General features: G+C 46.4%; 2 protein-coding genes across 8 annotated transcripts; one reads left to right on the top strand and one right to left on the bottom strand.

The window, feature by feature from the left end:
- The first annotated feature begins 97 nt into the window (after positions 1–97).
- LOC120906700 (iduronate 2-sulfatase) lies at positions 98–2,066 on the top strand. The gene is made up of 3 exons (XM_040318569.1): positions 98–493; positions 573–1,785; positions 1,851–2,066. Exons 1-3 carry the CDS (start codon positions 269–271, stop codon positions 1,985–1,987), a joined length of 1,575 nt encoding a protein of 524 aa, XP_040174503.1. The 5' UTR covers positions 98–268; the 3' UTR covers positions 1,988–2,066.
- On the bottom strand, positions 2,032–14,402 carry LOC120906666 (H(+)/Cl(-) exchange transporter 3). Of its 7 annotated transcripts, none has more exons than XM_040318517.1 (14): positions 13,797–14,402; positions 13,198–13,455; positions 8,920–9,295; positions 8,310–8,345; positions 7,651–7,814; positions 6,737–7,573; positions 6,434–6,648; positions 6,127–6,335; positions 5,904–6,044; positions 3,935–4,044; positions 3,756–3,856; positions 3,517–3,680; positions 3,224–3,437; positions 2,032–3,144 (listed from the first exon to the last, which is right to left on the bottom strand). In XM_040318517.1, exons 2-14 carry the CDS (start codon positions 13,321–13,323, stop codon positions 3,054–3,056), a joined length of 2,784 nt encoding a protein of 927 aa, XP_040174451.1. In that variant the 5' UTR covers positions 13,324–13,455; positions 13,797–14,402; the 3' UTR covers positions 2,032–3,053. The 7 variants fall into 7 exon arrangements, with proteins under 7 accessions (XP_040174451.1, XP_040174473.1, XP_040174460.1 ...); XM_040318539.1 differs by having other exon boundaries at positions 14,263–14,402; XM_040318526.1 differs by having other exon boundaries at positions 13,198–13,564; positions 14,284–14,402.
- Between the last annotated feature and the right edge of the window lie 1,599 nt (positions 14,403–16,001).

Raw genomic sequence — 16,001 nt, 5'->3', positions numbered from 1 at the left:
TCAAAATGAGATTGTCAAATTCGAAAATGATCCGTTACGCTTAGTTTGAAACTATCAGCAGCAATAGTTTTATCGACTCTCTAATAGACTTTTATTAACGTGACCAGCATCGTAAATCGAAAAAATCCATTTCGGTTATGTGACGTATGAAAACCCCTGTTTCGGTTGTGATTCCTCTTGCAATCCTTCAACAAGCTCGGCTGACGCAATTGTTATCACTTTTGTTTCAACTTCCGTTGCATCCAGTTGCGCAGTCAGAGCGTAAACAATGTGGCGTTGCAAAGTGCGTTTATTGCTTTCTTTGCTCTGTTTAACCTTTTTGATAAGCACAACCGCAACACAACGACCGCCGGATCAGCCCAACGTGCTGTTGATAATTTTGGATGACTTTCGCCCGGTGATAAATTACGGCTACGGCGATGGTAACGCCATCACGGTCAACATCGATCGGCTGGTGCAGCAAGGTTTCTTCTTTCAAAATGCCTTTGCACAGGTAAGCGCATGATTGGGGTGGGGCTCTTTATTCCATTTTCATTTATTCTCTCCCAAACCCCATCGTCAATGCATTTCAGCAAGCTCTGTGCGCACCGAGCCGCAATTCGATGCTGACCGGCAGACGGCCGGATACAGTGCGCTTGTACGACTTCTACAGCTACTGGCGCCATACGTCCGGCAACTACACCACCCTGCCGCAGTACTTCAAGCAGCACGGCTACCGTACGCACTCCGTCGGCAAAGTGTTTCACCCGGGCGCATCGTCCAACTTTACGGACGACTTCCCGCTGAGCTGGTCCGAGCCCACCTTCCATCCGCTGACCGACGAGTACTCCAACGCCGCGGTGTGCATCGATCCGGCAGATGGACGGTTGAAGCGCAATCTCCTTTGCCCTGTGCGGCTCGAAACGCAACCCCTGCACACGCTACCCGACATCGAGAGTACCGAGGAGGCGAAACGGTTCCTCAGCACGGTCGGCCGGCAACCATACTTTCTAGCCGTTGGCTACCGCAAACCGCACATCCCGTTCCGCATCCCGGCCAAGTATCTGGGCCTACATCCGGTCGCGAAGTTTGCCACGCTCGATCTCGACTACCCACCGTACGGGTTGCCGACCGTTGCCTGGAGCTCGTACCTGGACGTGCGCAATCGGGACGACTTCCGCCAGCTCAACGTAAGCTTCCCGTTCGGCCCTGTGCCGGACGATTTTAAGCTACGCATCCGGCAACACTACTACGCTGCGGTTACGTTCGTGGATGAACTGATTGGCGAGCTGCTGCAGGAGGTCGACCTAAGCCGCACCATTGTGGCGCTTACGTCCGACCATGGGTGGGCACTGGGAGAGCATGGCGAGTGGGCCAAGTACAGCAATTACGATGCGGCCGTACGCATTCCGCTCGTGATCAGAGCTCCCGACATGCAAACCCCCCATCAGCAGAAGATCGACAATGTGGTAGAACTGTTGGACCTTTACTCGACGCTGGTAGACTTGGCGGGATTGCCACCGGTGCCACGGTGCGACGAGCAACGGCCGCACAAAGCGACCACCTGTACCGAGGGCAAGTCGCTAGTGCCGCTGATGCAGCGGAATTCCACCGGGCATGGGGAGAATGATGGAGACGAGTGGATCGCATACAGCCAGTATCCACGACCGGGAACGTACCCATCACTCTTCCCCAACAGTGACGAACCGAAGCTGCGGCACATCAAAATAATGGGCTACAGTATGCGCACGGATCGATTCCGGTACACGGCGTGGATCAAGTTTAATCCGGACTACTTCAAGCGGGGTAAAGCAAAGTGGGAATGGATCAAAGCAAACGTTCTTTTTAACCTAAACTCCTTCTCTTTCCAGACTGGAGCACAATTTACGGCGAAGAGCTGTACGACCATTGGATCGATCCGCAGGAAAACATGAATCTCATCGATCGGGCACCGCTGGCAACGGTAAAGGATGCGCTGAGGGCGAAGCTGCAGGAAAAGTTTCCTTAAATTCCCCTCTCCCAGCCGAACAGAGACGAACTTACAAGAGCGAATTGTTTTATTACATAAATATACAATTTTATTATAATGTTCCTTTTCGTTTTCAATGCGATGCTTCACATAATCTCTTTCCCTCTCGATCCATTTCTTGCTTGCTTTGCCAAAATGTAATTTGTCTACTCGTGTTTTTGCTTCCTTTCATACATACATACGAACGGTTACCAGCAACGCTACACAATCGGTTCGGTTAGATTGCACAGTTTTGAGTTTTTGTGTTTGTGTGTTTGTGTAAAAAATATATGATAACTGTTTTGTCATAAGTCCTGGACGAGAGAATGTAGGAGAGTAAAACTGTTTCCCCCCGTTTACGTACACAAGGCGCCCCCCGGGTACGCCTCTTGATATTTCTCTCCTAATTGTTTTTTTTTTACTAACATGATATTTATCTATACGCTGAAGCGTGTCTATCAACTGCTGCTTCTCTTGCTTTTTTGATCACAACGGAACAGAATGAATCATTTTGCCTGAATAATACAAATTATTGACAATTTTTGTTTTCTTCCAAAAATGCTAGCACAACGTAACACAGGGTTCTTCTAATACCATCGTCATTGCTGGATGAATGGACACTACTATTGCTTGCCGTGATTGGGGGAGGGTGCGGGAAATTTGGCAGGATTTATACTCCCACCATAAAAAAAAGTAATCAAAAAAGACCGGCTTGTATATTATTGCACTGTTTTTAGTGTGTGTATGTTTTTCTCCATCTCCTTGCTACACCAACAAAACATATCTTTTTGCTATCATATCTTTCTAATGCCAACAGATAACGGTAGCCACGGAATTCTAGCACGTTTTGGGGATAGGGAGGAAGAGAGAGCTTCTCTAACGTTTGCCTGGAGGTTTGTTTGCTAAATTATGCTCCCAACCAGCACCTGGATGGCATTCGGGGGGTTGCGACGATAAGAGGGTGGCAGCACATGGGAAGGGGGAGATGGCAGGGAGGGGAGAAAGACCAGGGATGAAGGCCTGCGCATATATCTACTGTATATCATTATAAATAGCTAGTTAGAGCTTAGTTAAACAAAACAGTATTCGGGTCTTCATTGTCCATCTGTTTCACGTGCCTCAGGACGTCCTTTTTGGTTATTACACCGAGCAATCGCCTAAAAAGGTTAAAAGGTAAGAAGGGAGTGAGCCATCATTGCTGTTACGCACAACTCAACTGCCCACAGCCGTACTTACCCATTGTGAGTGACCAGCGTTTGCCTTAGGCCCAGCTTGCGGAACATATCGACGACCGTTTCCATCGGCGTCTGGTCCGTCACGGTGATCGGGGCCATGTCGAGGATTTTCTTCAGCTTCAGCGGCGACGGGCCAAGGTTTTGGACCGGTTGGGCCGAGGTGAAGATTACCAGCGACTGGCCAGTGATGCCGTCAATGATGCGTCGCGCATTAGCTGTCAAAAAAGGGTAAAACATGCCGGTTATTGCAATCCGATTCCGTACCTTTCATCTCTCAACCCGGCGGTCTCTTACCTAAGGCTAGGTTTAGATCCCTTCGCAGCACGAAGCCAACCAAGTATTGATTCTCCTTCGAAACGACCACCGGGTAGCCGTTGTGTTCAGTCTCTTTGAGTAGGGTCTCGATGTCGTCCACCGTCATCGAGTCTTGAGTGATCACCGCCAGCGTTTCATTGCGTCTGGAAAGTAGCGAGAAGGGAAGTGGTTTAAATTGCAATGCTGCCCTCTGTTTCTCCGATGCGAGAATGACTCACTTTGGCTGCATCACATCGGCCGCTAGCGTTGTGTGCTGGAATTCGTCCTTGCTGTCCAAGAACGGATAACCGTTCAGCGCTATGTGCGCATCGTAAATGCCCTGTAGGGAGGAGAAAAGATGCCATTTGTATGCCGCTTAGAACTGGAGCGTAGCTGTAAATTTGTAAATCAATTTTACCTGTCGACCAAGGGCATCGCCAACCCATTTGGAAGCCATGGCTGCCGCCATCAGCGGCACGATGTATCGGACACCGCCGGTTAGCTCGAACATAATAACCACAAGGGACACTAAAACGAGAAAAAGAACATTGTATTTTACCGATTCACGGTTTATTCCGCGGTTCACACTAGAGGTGGGCATTTCGGTTCTTTTAAGTGAACGCTAGTGAACCGAGTCGTTCAATTGCTGTGAACGTAAACGTGATTGCGGCTCTTTTGTTCTTTTACAATAGTAAAGTCTATGAATTGGTGCATTATTTTAAAATCGGTAGAACTACAGATTAATCCGTTGGTCTGATCGCATTAAAAGCAAGCCAATATCGAAACTCTATCCATTAGATGCTGGAAAGTGATTCATACAAAGAGTTTAAAATCGACTATTTCTTGTCTTGTCTCTAAATTTGCAATGTTGGAAGGTTTTCTGTTCATTTTTTTCGAAATGCTCATGAACGATTGAACTCATTGTCATATTATTTTTTTAAATGTTGATGTAGTAAAAGACCTATAGGGTAAACGTACATATAGTAGTGGTAGTGCCAATAGTGGCGGTATTGCACTAAAATGCAATACGACTATTACAGGGTTTTCCAGGAGTTTTCATGGCTGTGGGACACTTTATTGACTTGTTCTTACGTGAAATGAACTGTATGTAATGGGAATTGGACTCTATAGCACCCTTGTTGGACAAATCCAATAGGAATTTCCATGGAGCCCGTCCATCAAGGGTGCCATAGATTCTAATTTCCATCATATTAAGTTCACTTTCCATAGGAAAGAGCCAAGGAAGTGTCTATGTTAACCCCTGGAAAACCCTGTATTACTAGAATAAGACAATTTAAAAGTAATTAGGTTATTTATGTTAGTGTGAAATGTTATCTGATTTTTCTTGAAGGGTTTAAAAATTCAACGGGGGAAAAAGTTCAAAACCCTTACCCAATGACCGAGAAATCCATTATGTTGTGAAAGGTATCAACATTTTTCCAAAATCCTTAGTATTTCATAACGATACTCATATTTTTGTCAACATTCTAAATGACCACATAACAACACAATTATTACTTTTTTTAACATAACTGTTATGACATGATATTGTTTCACTAAAATTAACTGCCTTTTGACCATATTTATACATTTTTAAGTGTTTTTTACCATAGTGCCATTCTAGGTACACAAAACATGCATGTTCTCATAGTTTTTAAGGTTAAAAAACAATAAAAACTGGTCATTTTAGATTGTTTTTTCGAGGATATTTTTGACATGTCCAACTGTTTTCACTAAAATAAGCAACAAAAATGAGTTTGCTATAAGTAATTTACCCAAAAAGACCAAAATTAGCTTATCTGGCTGAGGGAAAAATCGACTTCAAATCAAGCACACTCTCCCGGGTGTGGGATGACGACAGGTGTTAATGCAGCACTTTAGTCAATATTTTTATCAATTAAATTTATACATTTTTTACGATCAAATTACACAGGAATCAATATTATGGCAGCAATCCTTGCTATTCACCCAAAAACAGCTTCGAAACTAAGTTTCATTGATATTATACACTGTTTTGAATGTATCTTTGTTTACCACCACTATAGGAACACAATACGACGACTATAGGAACCATACCACCATTATAGGTACAACGAACCAGTCACAAAAATATGTATTTTTTAGTAAATTTGATGTGTGTTACCGTGAATGGTTGTGATTGCGAAGATAAAACATATTCCAATTGCTATGTGTTAAAATATTCATAAATTTACCTTTCTGACACTTTAAAAATCCTTTAAAAACATCTATACTACCACAAATTGCACCAATATTCGTAAATTTACCCAAGCATTCTTTTCTTGTGAACCGGTTTATTCATTTTTCACCGTGAACCGAATGAACAGTACGGTTCTGGTTCATTTGGCACACCTCTAGTTGACACTTACCCGTCATTCTGGTGACCCCGCCAAGCACGGCGGCTGCACCAACCATCGCATACAGCCCCGGCGTAATGCAATCGTCCCCGGTGGAACACTCCCCAGAGAAGATCCATATTTTGGGATAGTTGTACGCCAGCTGTTCCATCGCTGAAAACAAGAAAGGTCAGACAAGTTCAGACATTTGCTTTTCACCTGTAAAATGCATCCAATGCAACCGTTGATCGCTTACCAATGCCAACGATACGGCCCGTAATGGCACCGAGTGCAAGGGAAGGAATGAACAACCCGCACGGTACCTTCATGCCAAACGTGAAGATCGTCATGATGAGCTTCATCGCGAGGGCGAGTATTAGCAGCCACACGGCTTTGTAGACGCCCGGCCCGGCCGCCGCTATCTCTATGGCCGAATTGACATCGGTAAAGTTGCGATTGTAGTCACTGAATGGGGAGAAAGTAGTAGCAAAAGTGCATTTAATTATTTATTACCATTAAATTCATTTACTTCGCTTTTTCGCTTCCATCCAACCCACACTTACCACAACGGATCCTGATTCGAGATGCCGCACTGGCTGAAGAGGAGATAGATCAGCTCGCTTGTGTTCATGCGCGTGTACGGATTGGGGTACGCAATAACCGCGGTAATGAACGTGACGATCAGCACCTCCGTCACCGGGTACTGGCCAAGCTTGCTGTACTTGCGGAACCGGCACCACCAAAGGTTCGCCTTGATAAATAGCGTCGCAATGATACCCTGTCGTGGTCAAAAATCATTAAATAAATCAGTACAGTTTCCCATATTTCCCTGTCGTGTGCGTCCAGCGTCCGTTCCGCGTTCTTACCCCAATAATGCCCAGCCCGATAAATGGTACCAGCTCGAAGAAGATCCACGGTTTGTTGTACTCCACGTAGAACAGCACCGAGTGCTCATTGCCGAACGGATTGATTGAGCGCAGTATGAACGCCGCAATCAGCGCACAGAAGAACGAGCGCCACAGCGTCTTGAGCGGAAAGTAGTACGACACTTCCTCCAGGCTGAACAGCACGCCACCGATCGGGGCACCGAACGCAACCGACACGCCGGCCGCAGCGGCAGCCGACAGGATTTCCCTCTTTTTCGCCTCATTTCGCCCGTACTTCGGGAACAGGTAGGACAGTATGTTCCCAATGCAGCTCGCAATGTGCACCATCGGGCCCTCCTTGCCGAGGCTGAGGCCGGCCGACACCGACAGCATGATGCCGACCGATTTGATAATGAGCGTCCACTTGCCCAGATAGCTGCGGATGATGAACCCTGACAGGATGGTTTTGATCTCTGGTATACCCGAGCCGCACGCGTACGGCGCGAACATGCGCACCAGCGATGCGGCCAGCAGCGCGAACAGCATCGCCCACATGATGTAGAAAAAGTACGATATCACGTACGCACCGAACCCTTCCCGGGAGGAGGTGAAGATCTCCGACCAGGCGTACCACTGCGAGCAGTTGCCGCTGTCGAACGACGTTTCGTTCGACGACCAGCAGCACTGCTCCCGGTTCAGCCAGAACGCTTGCGGGCAGATGCCAAACTTCAGGTCCGTCATCCAGCTCGCGCCGATGTCGATCACGCCCGCCACGCAGCCGGTAAACAGGCCGACCAGCAGTACGCACACCCAGCCGGACCACGCATCGTGTGCACCCTGTTTGCGAGTGATGAAAAGAAACGGAGAGAAAGGTTAGCAATTGCATAGAAATAAAATTTTCGGTTTCGTCTTACCTTTAAAAGATCCCAGAACGAGTCCTGTCGCTTTTTCACAATGTACCGATGGCGCATTCGATCCCGGGCAATGTCCCGCTGCCAGTCGATCGTGTGAAAATCCTCATACTGCCCGATGCCGGGAATGTCGTCGCTTGTGTCCGTCATGCCGGCAAATGAAATACCTTTGTTTTTTTTTTGTGGGACAGAGGGAACAAAAGAAGAGCAAATACATATTAGATGAAATTCAAAGAAATGTAATCAATACAAACACAGCCACACGACACATGTAGAAAGGGAAATGAAACACACACAAGAAAATAAGTCCAAAACAGTGCCTTGCAGCAGCAAGCAAAATACATTAACCGTCGTTTAAGGTTCCGAATACGTTACAGGATGAGTTTAAGTACATGCAAATCGTTTAATTATTAAGTACATAGCAATATTGGGCTTTTTTTAATTTAATAGTATGATTAGTTTAGTTGATTAACCCAGTTAGAGAAGCTTTTTTGGTTAGCAAAGATTAACATTAAATTATATTAAATATACTTTTGCGAACGAAAGGACACACGAGCGCGCAAATAGACACACACATTTACACACTTTTCCAAATCATAACGGTTTTTAGTAAGAACGCAAAACTCCCACAAACAACACATGATAAATTGCAGTAACGTTACCTTCCATTTTACCGGAAAACGAAACGGTTAATGTATCTGTATGTGATGGTGACAAAAACAGGCGTATTAATTTTAATATATTTCAAACCACCGGCTAAGCTGTTAGTAGGACAATTAATTGAAGCAACATAAGCGTCTATTTCAGTGTACAATTAAGCTTTTCTTGAGTGAGCGTGGCATCAAATAGGAATCTAATAAGAAGTTTAACAGGAATTGGAAAACGGCCGTTTTGAACTACTCGTTAATTTCTAATCGTTTGTTTTACACCATTTTTTTCTTTAAACTATATCTTTTTTACACATCTTCAATTTGTTTAAGTTAATTGGCACCACAATTTACACTAAATTTTCTTTCTGCCCTCAACCAGCAAGGAACAGATGGAAGCGATGGATTTGCGCACGAACCATCTGGACCTTTCACGTCGAAAGCAAGATCTATTCTCGTCCTTTTTAGGGCAAACTCTTAATCCAATCTGGTGCGCCCGTCAAAAAAAGGATACTAATATGCGCACACACACAGAGAAAACACAAAAAAGAAGAACGTAACCGCATCCCGGAAAGGGAGAGGGGAGGTGAAGGGGCAGGGAAGCACACATTCTTCCACCGTTTACCTTCATGATCGGAGTGATGAAAGTCGCGCCCGAACCGGGTGTGCGTGGGCGAAGACATGCCGCCGGGCCCTTCTCCACCGCCTATGCTGGCCCCGCCGTTGCTGGATGCGCCGGCGGTGGTGGTTATGCTCGGTGCACTACTGTTGGCAGCGCTGCTGGGCGCACCGACACCGTCCTGCCGGCCACCATTCGCGGAGTAGGAGGAGTAGGAGTAGTTCGGGTTGGTGAGGCCGCCGTTCCCGGGCGTTATGTCGATCATGCCGTCCTCGTCCGCCTCGTACACCGGTACCGCCCCGACCGTGCCCGGCGCAGTTGTCAGGGAGGTGGTGGTGGTGATGTGTCGTTCCGCACTGGACGCTGGAGAACCTTTGCCGGGCTGCCGGGAGACCGGTGCGACGGAGAAAAGGAAAAGGGACGGAAAACAGAGGTTGATGTGAATCGTTCAGTGGAGGTAGCGGGGGCGTTAGGGGTGGGGTTGATGTTAACAAGCGACCGAACACCGGAAACTGGACGACTGAGCGGGCGACGAAACTGTGCCAACTTGGATGGTTTTGGCAGAAATTAGACGAACTTTTAATTAGTTTTCGCAGACACGAGATGCAATAATTTCTCGCTAACGGGGTGGGCGGGTAACGAGGGCACTTGTGTAACCTCGTTAAAAAAAAACACACACACAAACACACAAATTTAGAGGACCTTTGTAACCTTTGCCTTCACTGTGCAAAACACACAGGATGTGGCAAAAGGGCGTTTTATAACCGGGAGTGGTACACACACACAGACCTCACACGTAGCTAGGAACCGTCTTGGAAGACGACTCTTCTCAGCTGTTAGATAAATTGACACTAACGAGTGACACAATTTCCTTTTCTTCGCGAGACGAACCACAGAGAGAGAGAGAGAGAGAGAGAGCAATGGGAAGGTCAGAAAAGAGTGAGGAACTCCCCGGAAAAAGGGACACTTGGTAAACGGGCAGATGCTTCCCTGGATGCAAAACTATTTGACACGCGTGGCTAACTTCAGTGCCTACTACAACCACACATCATCATCGCCCCGTGTGGTGACGTCAAGCGCACGCCGCTATAATGGACCAACAAACACTACACAACGCTAATCAAACGCACAGCAGTGGCGGCGTTGACAACAGTTTCACACGCACACAGAAATCCACCCCAAAAAGCTGTGACAGATACTTGCCCGGAAGGGGCAAACACTGGCCACATTTCACCCATTATCACCACTAACCGGGGAGGATGGATGGTTGGTTAATGCTCTAGCCACGAACGTAGGACACTCTGCCACTGCCACAGCCAGCTGGGGATCTGGGGAAAAACAAATGCTCCCGACGATTGGAAGAATCTTCCACAGGGCAGGAATTACACCATACACACGCTCTAGAGCTCCCGTCGGCCAACACAAAAATCAATCCCGTCAAGTCCCGTCTCGAACTGCGCATGATCGCACGTAAAATACGGAAGACGTTCGGGAGCGGAGAACAGCCCGAGAGCATCTTGAACGCGCGCGCGAGAGAGCGCCAACCATGGGGAGCATTAGATCCGTGTTAGTGGGGGGGGGGAGGATGTGCGGGTGTTTTTTGTGGGTGTTTGGGGAGGAAGGGATGTTGTTTTTTATTCCGATTCGCTGCACAGGCGAAAGCGAGACGCAAGCAAAACAGAGCATAATTCTCCTTTCGGAGAAGCACATGTTTGTCGCGAATAAATTCGTTAGTTTTTTTTTTTGTATTGGAGAGGAAAGTTGAGCAAACAGTTAGAGGAGGGGGTGGTGGTGGTGAAACTCACAACACCACTATGTGGGAGAGAAAGGGAAGGAATGTTTGCGGTGCATCAAACAGACAGATGCACACTGAAGAAAGATGCAATGGAGTGCATTGAGAGGGAGGGGGGGCATAAAACCGTTTCTACGTTGATTACTGTTTCACGTTCTATTAGCGCTGTGAGTAATCCGTCTTCTTGATTAGAAAATAATCTTGAGGTGCATTTTTTTTTTCGTAGAGATTTCTTCGCAATTCTTTCTACTAAAAAATGTGAAATTCTCACTACCACTATTTAAAAAGTTCGTGGCTATCAATGAATAATACTTGTTTGTAAAAAAGGCTCACAATGCTCCTAAAAGGCTAATGCTCTTTTCAATGTTACAGACCAGTTGGTATCATACATTAAAAAATCATTAAGAGTGGCAACTTCATCGCTACGCTTATCTGTATTGGGATGTGTTGGAATGCTGGAATGACCTTGATGACCAAAAATTAATCCGATTCGGTCACAGAATTCGGAGGTACTATAAATGGCCCTTTTGTCATTCAATGCTATTCCCATCTCAATACACTGTTTTCTGAGTCAGTTTCCAAAGTAACAGAGCATTATTCAACAATTGCGAGCTGTTTTTCGACAGCACAGCTGTTTGAAAACCATCTCGCGAGCAATGAATATGCTGTAGGAAATTTGCAAACTTACCCCATTTTGATCGGATAGCTAAAGAAACAACAAATTGCAACAGCTTCTTCTGAACAGCTTTAATCATCTATTCCAAGAACTGTTTCATAACGTGACTGGATCTTCCCTGCTCATGTGATAGGTAAGGTTGGTAGGTTCCGGAGTCGTCTTGGGTCGCCCAGAGTCGTCCAGAGTCGTCCCGAGTTGTGCTGAGTCGTCCGGAGTCGTCTGGAGTCGCCCAGAGTTGTTTGGAGTCGGAGTCGTCCGGAATCGTCCGGAGTCGTCCGGAGTTGTCCGGTGTCGTCTGGAGTCGTCCAGAGTCGTCTGGAGTCGCCAGGAGTCATTCGGAGTCGACCGAAGTCGTTCGGAGTCGGAGTCGTCCGAAGTCATTCGGAGTTGGAGTCGTCTGGAATCGTCCGGAGTCGTCTGGAGTCGTCTGGAATCGTCCGGAGTCGTCTGGAGTCGCCCGGAGTTGTTTGGAGTCGCAGTCGTCCGGTGCAATATGCTTGTGATCAGAAATTTCATTTCGTTGTGTTTTTTTTTCCTTCTCTCTTTTTTCTTTTGCGACTTCGAACGACTCTGATGACTCCGAACGATTCTGAACGACTTCGAATGACTCCGACTACCCACAGCTCCGGATTAATCCGCACGACTCCAGATGCTCCAGACAACTCCGACTCAGAACGACTCCGGATGACTCCCGACGACTTCGGGCGATTCCAAACGACTCCAGATAATGCTGAGCGGATCTACCTTCCGGAGTCGGTTCCGAAATTATCGGAGTCGGAACGGAGTCGACTCCGGATTTTTGCCAACTTTACTCATCACTAGTATAGCTATCAGATTGGCAATATCCAACAAACAGGAAGCCTCTCACAACATTTGATCGGAGATAAAGCCGAAGTTTTGAATAAATTGCAACACGTTCTCTAGGATCAGTCTGATTGGCTCGTTGTTTTTGTCACTGCCAAACTGCCTATTAACTAACTGATAACGTTATCAAATTTGGTAAGTAAATGCTGAATTGCGCTTGAAAGCATACGTTGGACGACTAAGAGCAAATGTATTACTGTCTACCCCCTTAAAATGTTATTATTCTTCCCGTTTATAACACCCAAAAGCAACCAAATTACTCATTTACCTTATTATTAGACCTTACCATCTTAAAAAGCGATTATTGGACACAGAGTCAGCCTCTATTCCGGGACCGCGGGAGAATGTTAGTTTTTGCTCGTGAGGATCGTAAATTTTGCACCGTAAGCTTGCCCCGGCGGAACAACACCTAGAGACAACTTTACATTACTCTACTGATAAAACTGAGAAGCACACGATAAGTGGAATCGGTTTGTTTGTATCTAACTGCCTGTGGGGCGACTATCATTAACGTCTCATCATCTCACGTACCAGATGTCTCAGGTGTGCTAGCCAGGTGTTTTGGCAAGCTTCTATCTAAAAGACTCGCTCCCTTTCATTAATTAATAAACGATTGCTTTGTTGTTAGTAGATGCTGCGAGGCTGATTAAATGTATTTGTTGTAAAATCGCAAGAATTTTTCTTTTCTTTTGTTGAAAGAATGGGATCACACCGGGAGGGAAAACAGGCCTCGTTTGTGTTTGCTCTTCACACATCGCAGCCTCCGGCTAACGAAGGCCGCAAACACGGGTGCGCGTCCGTAGTTTCGGTCCACCCTTGCATGAAGTTATCATCCGGGACAAACAGAACAGAAACCTCCGCCCCGGCCGGTGTTCCATTCGCCGGATTCCTCCGGAAGGTAAGCAACCACAAAAAAAGAGAAAAACAAAGAAAACTGTAAATGTGACCTTACCTTGCTGCCAACTGACTGATAAGACGGATGATCACCACTGAGCGGATGGTTGGTGGCGGCGGATGATATCGAAAGGTTGTTGCTGCTGCTGATGTTGCCGGTGCCTTTCAGGGGAAACTTTTCCATACTTTTGCGACCCGCAGCAGCAACGTGACGCTTGTGTTTTAAGCTTTCAGCTACGGCGATCCGCTGCCACGTCACCGAAACACCTCACACTTGGTAGGAACACACATACGCAAGACACAAAACACACACGCACTGTTTGGAAGGGAGGAAGATCGGAGAATGGGAAACGATCAGAACCCGGGGGGTTTTTGTGGTAAGGATTTTTTTTCTATGCGTCACGATGCCCAAAAACGATCAAAAACTGTAATAAATCCAATAGAAAGCGTTGATGACACACTGTATTAGACCCAACCCTAGGCCACTGCGAACCAGTGGCCAACAATCGCAGTAACCGCCGCGATAAACGCCCCTGACCGATATATAGCTTCTGGGTGGGGAAAAACAAAAACACAAGGCCTACTTGGTGCTTGGCGGCGGGGGACAAGCCAAGCAAACCGAAACTCTAATCACAAGCACAAAACAACCCAACGCACCTTCGATGCTCAGTCAACCTGGACGCACATTAGTTTACGCTATTTCACAAAATGCAATAAATGTTTACACATCCCTGATACGTTGTGCGGGACGTTGTGATGTGATGTGGGGTGGAAGGTTCTTTTTGCGTTTTCTCACAGCCGCTATCGAGAGGTGGGTGATGTCAATTTCGCTTCATTTTATTGCACACTTTGGCACACACACGTATGGGCGTCTCACACTCTCAGGAGCGATAATGGGGCCACCATCGAGCAGCCGTCGGGTGCATTCTGCTTTGCTGCACCTGTACTGTGATGCGATGGTGACGCCTGAAAAGGGTGGTGGTGGTGCAGTTGAGATGCAGCAGCAGCAGTGATTGGCAGACAAGAACGATCGCGGATACCGTTCAGAATTCCTTCACACGGCAAGGGTAACGCACACCCGACCCTACAGGATGTGTTCTGCTATTGGAATCCCGTTGTTTACACGAAACTTTTGTTTTTTTACCACCATCCGACGGTTCCAACTGTGATCGTGCCAACTGGAGGGCCGGATTTGATGCACGTACACGAACGCGAATGCAAAAATTCCACGACGATAGATTCTTCTTGCTTCCCCCCTACGAAACTTGCCTTTTGCTTTTGCGTCGACGATCGGACACTGTGCCCGCTCACCAGAGCCAGCCAGCCGAGCAGGTAACGGAATGTGGCAGCGGTTTGACGTTTTAGCGGCTTGACGTTTAGGGTACGCCGTACAGTGGGCGCGCGTTTGTTTACATTTTGTTTTTTGAGATGCAGTAAACATGCTTAGGGTGCCGCTACACAGCGTTGTAAGTTTACTTGAGTGTGTTGGAGGTAATTTGAGGTAAAATTTACTAGCTGTTTAGTCCATATTTCGTCTAAAAGCCACAAATGTTAAGTTTTGGTTCATTTTCAATAAAAGATCTGAGTTAAAATGCTTATCCCAGAATTCAAGGAGCTTTTTTGAGTGTTTCAATCAGAATTCTCTTAAGAGTTTCTTGATCCTGTCGAACAATCGTTAGCTCGCACGACTTGAAAACATGCCCGTCATGGGTTCAAGCCCCGTGTGGACCGATTATCATCATTTGGGTCACAGATGTTGCGTTGTTGTTCCAAATGAGAAGAAGAAGACGAAGGACTAATATCGATAGATTTCGCTCAAGATCAGTTTAACATCCATCTCAGCTAGCATAAGCAGCCTTCTAGTCCTTTGGATGTGTCCTTTCTTGAACTATCTTGGTCAACTGCAGCAGTTTCCGGATCCGCTCTTGGTCAGAAGTCTGCCAATTGTGGTGAACGACCGAAACAAATTTTATGGACAAAGTCGCCCAGTACAATTCGAATGATAAATTCTGTTCATAGATGCCAGATGAGCTCGATTAACGACTGCACGAGTGGCTTCCAGGATGTCGGAGGATGTTCGAAGCATCTTTTTATGAGAATTAGCATTTCATTACAAGATGGTCCTCTTCCCAGTAGTGAATGACACTCCCTAATGACAAGCTGAATAGGAGATGGACATGTTCCCGTATACGAAGCTTTAGCCAGGATACAACATCGTCTATAGGTTGATCAAAGTAGTCTGTTGTAGCGTTCAAATAATTTGATGTGAAGCCTTTGTTAAATGTTACCGTCCAGTTCATTCACTTCGTGGTAGTTCGTACAAGTTCCTCTGCAAGTTCCATGTCAAGTTGTTGTTTCCGCCATCTTCTTCAAGATTTGCGGCATTTAGAATGTGTTCGATTATAAATTTACTTTCTCCACAACCTATGGACCTATAAAACGACCCTGATGTACGACAAAGATTAAACAAAGAAGTATCATCTTCAAGTTCATAACGGATTACATCTCCCAAACTTGCCCTCCAAACGAATCTCGCAGCCCAGTTCCGATAATGACGCAATCGAAAGCATGGCCAGAAATAAACGGTAAAAAGTTCGAGAAGCTTCTGCCCACATAAAACCGTTCCGTTGCGTCAATTCGTCAGCTCCTAAAATTGCATAATGACGAACGAGTTCCCCTTAGATGCTGGATCTATTTTTGAACCATACCACCACCTATGTCAGCAGTCTTGAACCGTTCCTGCCCTCAAACCTCAGGTTCGTCCTCAGCCTGATGAACTACACGACCCCCTACCAGCACCGTATCTACTACCGTCTTTTTAACGGTCTTGGGCGCGAAAATGAAAATTGGGTGAATGAATGG

The sequence above is a fragment of the Anopheles arabiensis genome, chromosome 2 (genome assembly GCF_016920715.1).
Source record: "Anopheles arabiensis isolate DONGOLA chromosome 2, AaraD3, whole genome shotgun sequence".
In the NCBI taxonomy this organism is placed as follows: Eukaryota; Metazoa; Arthropoda; class Insecta; order Diptera; family Culicidae; genus Anopheles; species Anopheles arabiensis.
Note: the sequence above shows the minus strand (reverse complement) of the source record. Positions and strands in the feature narration are given on the sequence as shown.

What these genes read in the sequence shown, in the direction of transcription:
- LOC120906666 (XM_040318517.1), bottom strand. Translation starts at nt 13,323, where the DNA reads ATGGAAAAGTTTCCCCTGAAAGGCACCGGCAACATCAGCAGCAGCAAC. An exon ending in ATCAGTCAGTTGGCAGCAAG is followed by an intron (nt 9,296 to 13,197) that starts GTAAGGTCACAT and finishes GTCTCCCGGCAG; the next exon opens with CCCGGCAAAGGTTCTCCAGC. An exon ending in CGGGGTCACCAGAATGACGG is followed by an intron (nt 4,045 to 5,903) that starts GTAAGTGTCAAC and finishes TTCTCGTTTTAG; the next exon opens with TGTCCCTTGTGGTTATTATG.
- LOC120906700 (XM_040318569.1), top strand. Translation starts at nt 269, where the DNA reads ATGTGGCGTTGCAAAGTGCGTTTATTGCTTTCTTTGCTCTGTTTAACC. An exon ending in TTCAAAATGCCTTTGCACAG is followed by an intron (nt 494 to 572) that starts GTAAGCGCATGA and finishes AATGCATTTCAG; the next exon opens with CAAGCTCTGTGCGCACCGAG. An exon ending in TCCGGACTACTTCAAGCGGG is followed by an intron (nt 1,786 to 1,850) that starts GTAAAGCAAAGT and finishes TTCTCTTTCCAG; the next exon opens with ACTGGAGCACAATTTACGGC.